A 7,146-nucleotide genomic window follows, 5' to 3' on the forward strand; every position below is an offset into this window, starting at 1 on the left:
CTCTTCTGCCTTTACTTTTCACCCAGGGGGTATTCCCTATAATAGCCTATATGGGGAGGCTCTGCCCAAAAGGACCAAAAAGGGTACCTTTTTCAGGCTTCAGATTTATAAAAGGGTTGAGGTATATGAAAGGGCAGGGATATCTTTCATTTAGGTCTTTAAAAGGGACTTCCATTAAACTATTTCGAACCGATGCACCTTACAGTTGTCTCATCTAATTTAGTAAGCTTTCTTAATCATAAACTGGTTTAGAAAAGAGATGCAATGTTCTAACGTAGGTATGTGAAAGGGGTACTTCGAATTTTATTCAGTGAGAGGTTTACAAAAGGGGCACCTTTTCTGTCTAAATGGTATACAAAAGGGTAATGGGTTGGACCTCGTGGCGCAGTCTCCCCGCAAAAAAACCTTGACATGAATTTATTCACGGTAAGTTTAATCGAATTCAAGCGATGTTTAGAGCTTCTGACTTTCGCATCAAGATGTCTTTTCTTAGGTCAAATTACTTAACAAAAGTTGCGTGTTTACCGACAATCTTGTATTTTAAGTTGTGTCTCGCAAAACAAAGCTTTCCGGCGCATCGCAATAGTTGAAGCGTGCATTTGTTGGTTTTTCAAATTCTTAATTTCAGTGTAATCTTCAATGTTTAAGAAAATTGAGCGACCAGATGGGTGCACAATTAGGCCGTAAATAGTTTACGGGAAGATCTTAGAATAATTTAATTTGATTTAGGTCAATTAGTCTGTTAAAATAAAGTTACCTGATATCTCGACGAGTCTTGAGAATATTCCTGCAGTGCGTTCTGAAGTCATGAAATCAAGCACCCCTCGTCTGAAATATCTTCGAAGATCAGTCTTTCCTGTCCAATTCGTGTAGATAATGACAGTTTCTTTTGTCAATTTATTCTTCCGTGAATGTGACCAGTTAAGTTCTGAGCCCAGTTCAGGCCTTTCAACACAATTATTATTCCTGTGAGAGCGAGGTTGCTCGCTTGAGTCCGTTTCCGCTGGGTTTCCGCAGAACTGAGTAAACATCTACCAAATCTTTGCTTTTTTCACTTGCATGAGGAATATAACGTACAGCTCCACAAACGTTCGGATCTTTCGTTAATCTTAGTCGTTTGGAAGAATTTTTTCAGAATATGCAAGACTTTCTAAGGAGATTGTGCAAGGATATCTCCGAAGAAAATTCTGGCGCGATTGCTAGCCTCCCGGGCAGACGCTCTTTGGGTTTGTCACTGAGGAAGATTGCGTGACGAACCTAAAGACCGGCACCGCGCCGTTGACATTGATTTTGCCGCCTTTTTCCAAACAAATCACGTGATCAGATGCACTTACTTCGTTTACAAAATGTTTAGGAATAAATTACCGTGAACTGCCGCTTATAAGACCTGGGTTTTCAACTTAAGCAGCCCAGAAGGGTCACCTACCACTTTTACTTTTTTAATGTTTGTTATTTTTGTTTTCATTTTCGTTTTTTGTTTTTTGTCTTTCAATTTTTGTTTTCGTTTTTGTTTTGTTAATTTTTGTATCTGTTTTTGCTTTTAATTTTTGTTTCCGTTTTTGGTTCTTAAATTTTTGTTTTTGTTTTGTTTTTGTTTTTCATTGTCACTTTCTTTTCTGTTCAAAAAAAAAAAAGAAAGAAAGAAAATTAAAAACGCAAACAAAAATTAACAAGACAAAAACGAGAACAAAAATTAAAAAACAAAAAACAAAAAAGGAAATAAAAATGAAAAACAAAAACAAAAACAAAATCAGTGAGTGTAGACCATCATGCTTTGCTGGCAGTATCCATGACATGACCGTTGAGTGATCTTTTGGCCGTCGAGCGTAGTCACGCATCGGTTACTATAAACTCTATGGCGATTTCATTGCTTGTCTACTTGTCTTGGGACAAGAATATAGCAAATACAAAGGTCACAAAGATTTCAATTAAAGTCAAGGATATTTCTTCATCAACTTCCTTAACTTGCAAAAAGGTGTTAAAAGGTTGTTATATAAATAAATGCATGTCATTTTCAGAGCTCTCAAGCCTCACGCAAACGAATGTAATCTTAAGCTCTCACAATGAACTAATTATTGCACGCGCGCCTTCGGAGCTTGTAAGACTTGCCTCATTTTTTTTGAAAGTCTGGCTACGGCCCTAAACTTCTACTTGCTTCAAAAGCGGCGAAGAAATTATTTTCACATTCTTCGATGATCGTTTCGTTGTTTGCGTGTTCTGTGTTTTATTTATATTTTATTGTTTGAGGTTTGCGTGTTTGAGTGTGACAGAAACTTGACAGATGCAAACATATTGCATGTGAGCTCCTTTTGGCGAAGGAGAAAATATTGCAAGGGACCATACCTTATTTAGGCCACTGAGGGAGGGCATGAGCATTTGTCACGATATTTGTCTTAGTCCTCAGAATTTGCCTTTCGGTACCCCACCCACGAGTGGCACACAGTACAAAGACCCCCTTTGTAGCAAACGTCCCGTACTTACTACTTTCACGTCATGGATTGTTAAGTTCCCAACTGCAAGTGAAGCATGATGGTCTACAGTCATCGATTTTGTTTCGACCGTTTTCGTTTTTGTTTTCGTTTTTGCTTTTGTTTAATGTTTTTGTTTTTGTTTCCTTTCTGAACGCAAAAAACGCAAAACAGAAGCCAACATTAAAACGAAAGGCAAAACGAAAACTAAAACAGAAATTACAAAAACAAAATAAAACAAAAACAAAAACAAAAGTTAAAAATACAAAATTAAAAAGAACAAAAAACAAAAACAGAAAAATTTAAAAAACAAAACAAAAACAAAAATGGTTGGTACCCTCATGGGCTGCCGTAATAACCAGCAGGGCTTATATCGTGTGCGTGTGTGTGAGTGTGTGTGTGTGGGGAGGGGGGGGGGGGTGTGGGTTCGGTTGGGTACTAAGCGGATTAAAAAACCGGTTTGAAGAGAGCTACAGCAGTGTTGATCTCAACACATTTTTCCTATACCGTACTGGTTTTTAAGCCGTCAGTTTTTAGTAGTTTAGACAGTTAAAGACGATGCTGCGCCAAGTGTTTCGGTGTTCCTGATCGTAATTAGTACAAGGTCGCACGCTGTACGCGCGCTTCCAAAATTTCTGCCATGTATGGATTTTCTCCCGTTTTTTTAAAAAGTAATAGATCAGTTACAAAAGATGTTCAACAACAATGCGTAAAAATGGAAACTGCTTTGTTCTAGCTTTGGCTCCCCTCTAATCGCAGATTACCAAGACAAGATTCTGCCTCGCAATTGACCCACCGTTCAAAGACAATGATGCTTTTGGTAACAAGCCACTGAGAACTTTTATACACATGCGCTTTTCAAACATGCAAAGCTTGACAGCTTATAACCTAAAAGGCCAGGTTTTCGTCTTTCGTAATAACTAAATAAAATAAGTAAATCACCTTTATTCATACTCGTTGGGTGTTCTTAGCAAGCCGCGAGGAGACTGGGGAGAGTGTCATAATTCACCACAAAAGACGTGCGGAAACTGAGTTTGTTTAACAAATCTAACTTGGCGCTATATTTGATTCCTTGCAAGACAATTCAAAGGCGCTTCAACTTTGATCTCAATCAAACTCGTCTTTGCGACTTTCAAGTAAGATATCGAAGCTTTCAAGAGCCGATCTTTCACTTTGCTTTTGTTCACGCTCCCCATTCCCCAAGACGTTTTTGTGCAGAGCCAAGACGAGATACCTCATACAGAGGACTCCACAATGGCCGGGATAATATTCAGGGAGAAACCTTTTGTAAGAAAGATTCTAGGTTCTGGGACAGGTTTAAAAGTTTTAATACTTCAAAATAAATGTTGTGTTCCCAAGATCCTTTTGTCTTCATTTCAAGTTTATCGTTTTTTTCTTTCTTTCTTTTTTTTTTTTTGCGCTCACTAGTTCATTTTATTTTAGTTCATTCGTTCGCCGTAGCGGTCTTTGAAAACGGAGGTTTCGCTCTGAAAACGCATCGAATGATTTCCGTCCGCACTACGCGGGATGACTTAAAAGACGCAACAATCACCGGTCATTTTGGATTTGTGTTTGATGAAAACTTGGGCAGGGAATTTTCTGAGAAAAATTTAATCCTAACTTCTCCTAAATTGTCTTAATTCCACAAAAAGGTACAAAACCTACCGCAACGTCCGTTTTCACGCCAGAAAAACAGTTATTTTTCTCTAGGATATCATAAGGTAGTGCGTTCTAATCGAATTTCCAGGTCCAGTTAGTTCCAGGAAGCTGGCTTAAGGCTATACAAGCTCATTCTAGCTCTCAACTAAATCTGGGGCCCGAATTTTAAGAGTCTGAACGTTTTGCGCTCGCACTCAAAGCGCTTTGAAGTCTCGGTCTCGCAATCTAAAAGGTCAAAATGTCTCGGGCTCGCAAAGAAAAATGCTTGTCTCGCCGTCTCGCAAAGTCTCGCATTTACCATTCGCCACCCCTATATATGCATTCATTTACTCCTTTTAGGTTATTTGCTTATGAATTACTTGTTCAAAGCTAGGGTGGATAACCCTGGATAAATCACCATCTAGTGGCTCACAAGACGTTCACCAAACACTCTACACTGTCGATAAGATAGATAGATAAGATAAGATAAGATAGATAGATATTTATTTATTGTTATTTATTATAGTGATTTATACAATGGACCACATTGTACATCTTTGGACAATCAGAGCCGGGTGGTTCGGTTTCGCTTTATGTCCTTTATTAGGTCCCATGCACCTGAAAAAGATAAAATTAAAACTATCCTTTCTTCAAATCTACCTGTTTCCCTGCCCCGCTGTTTTCTGTCTGTATTTAGCCTTGCGGACGAGAAGAAATCCTTTATTCCGGAGTGAATGAAAAATTCAAATTTTGAAAAGAGCCAAGTGTCATTTGCATTGAAGAAGTGATAGTTACATAGGTAGGGTTCCCTAGCTCTCGACCGACTCAAAAGTTAGAACGCACAATCTCCTGAAGTTTTAGCAGGGGAACATCCAATACTTTTTTTTCTGTTTATTTCGCAATCCCTCGCTGGTGAAGAGAATCGGGGTGTACCCCTGCTAATAGGAACCGATGACAATGCATTTAAACCCAGTTGTATGAAAAGACTGTTAACAATGCTGAACAAAGAGGTTCAAACTCTTTATTCTGATATGAATGAGACCCCAGTGTGTGACCATTCAAATGAAAGCTATTGAGCAATACTTTCGTGTGGCACTGTTTGTTATGCTGTACAAGGTGTTTCGAACTTTCAAGTCTGTGGATGAAACCCTAGTGTATGACCATTCAAATGAAAGCTATTGAGCAATACTTTCGTGTGGCACTGTTTGTTATGCTGTACAAGGTGTTTCGAACTTTCAAGTCTGTGGGTGAAACCCTAGCATGTGACCATTCAAATGAAAGCTATTGAGTAGTACTTTCATGTGGTGCTGTTTATTATGCTGTTCATCACTACCGTGACATTCTTCCGTTTGAGGTGATCAAATCTACCTCTTCCGCCAAACCGCCGCCGGTTGCTCTCCGACGTATTTAGTCTTTCCAACGAGGCGAAATGAATCGTTTCCAGAGTCTATGTCAAGTCTGTGAATGAAACCCTAGTGCGTGACCATGAAATGAAAGCTATTGTGCAGTGTTTTCATGTAGTACTGGCTATTATACTGCACAAGCTAAGGTAGTTCTAACTTTCAAGTCTGTGGATGATACCTTAGTGTGTGACCATTCAAATGAAAGCTATGGAGCAGTAGTTTAGAATGGCTCTAACTATTGCTTCTGCAAATGAAATCTACGAATTTTGAACTTTCGTGTGGCTCTTTTATTCGTGAACTTTGGATCGTTATTCATGGTTATTGACTTGTACTCAGGAAATGATCAATTTCTTCTGACCGGATGGAACGGACTAAAGAAAAATGGACGGCGAAACGGGTGGTCTTGATCACCCGATGGGAGAACTGCCGTGACTGTGTCCTTGAAATTACTTGTCCAATACCCTGGTAACGGCTGGGCTCAATTGTCATCTTTCCCTGGTGGCAAAAAATGCAAATTAATAACGAAGTTGTTCTGCGAATGTGCTGGAAAAAAAATTACACCAATATATGCGAGCTTTTCTTTCCTTGACTCCTTACTTGCGGCTAAGTTACAGTTATCAGGATCAAGAGATGAGTAAGAGGCTTAATCCTCCATATAGTATTCATTCTTAATGTAATCTCTCTTCAATTATTTTTAGTCGGGTCACTTCTGACCTCAGAAATCCCACGAGGTTTTAGAAATAGCCAATCTCTTACTCTCGTGCACAGCCCGAGCGACTTTCCATGCATTAATCCTGCAAGAAAACACTACGCAACGCACGTGGTAAATGATAGGCAGCACCCACACTACGCCGGAGAAATTTGAAAACGCAGCTTTATTTCTGCGGTTAAGCCCACCGTCCACACTAATCCGTCATGAAAACGGAGCTTTGCGAAAACGCTCTTCAGACCGGAGGAATTTGAAAACGCTGGCTTTGCGTTTTAGCGTAGACGGAAAACATTTTGAAAATGGACCTTTTCGAAATGTCAATAATAACAACAATAATAATAATAATAATAATAATAATAATAATCAGGAGCCATAATCGGGGATGGAGACCGTAAGTCTCGGGATTCGCGCACACCTATGATATGGGACAATTTTTCTATTTTTAGAACAAATTGCGCCATCCTGACGTCATATATCCGCGCGGATTCACGCACATGTCGGGGGCTCTCGCGTGGATGTTGTCACGTTGCGTGATCAAATGGTGAGAGTTGAGAGATTCTCTTGCGTATTTTTCACAGCGATGGCAGGTAATAAGGCAGGGAATACGAACCAGGGCGCTTATATGTAGTTTTATGCTCTGAGCTTAACGGAAAAGGTGGGTTTTTCAAGGTCGAAAACAAGAATTCAATCTCGCGCTGGGAATGAATAATAAGATCTGCTCACGTTAGTTGTAAGCTTACGCGTATGTTTTTGCGTTTGTTCTGACTTAAGAATATAGCAAGAAAACTCTCTACTCTGGTATCGAGGTAATTTGTGAGTTTCTCAGACAATGCTTCATTATAACCAAAACCTGTTTTGATGGTTTCTTATTGTTCCTGCTTGTTTGGTGAGCTTGCAAAAGTTTTTGAAAGGAAAGTCTGACGCGTAC

At 39.3% G+C, this 7,146-nt stretch overlaps 1 protein-coding gene across 1 annotated transcript in view; it reads right to left on the minus strand.

Annotated features, from left to right (window-relative positions):
• The window catches only part of LOC145469581 (uncharacterized), a 17,850-nt gene extending 16,460 nt beyond the window's left edge, over window positions 1-1,390 (minus strand). The window contains exon 1 of the mRNA XM_081453335.1: window positions 758-1,390. Within this exon, the coding sequence (XP_081309461.1) occupies window positions 758-1,031 (274 nt within the window). The 5' untranslated portion in view covers window positions 1,032-1,390. The remainder of the gene's footprint in view (window positions 1-757) is intronic.
• Between the last annotated feature and the right edge of the window lie 5,756 nt (window positions 1,391-7,146).

The sequence above is a fragment of the Orbicella franksi genome, chromosome 15 (genome assembly GCF_964199315.1).
Source record: "Orbicella franksi chromosome 15, jaOrbFran1.1, whole genome shotgun sequence".
Classification (NCBI taxonomy): Eukaryota; Metazoa; Cnidaria; class Anthozoa; order Scleractinia; family Merulinidae; genus Orbicella; species Orbicella franksi.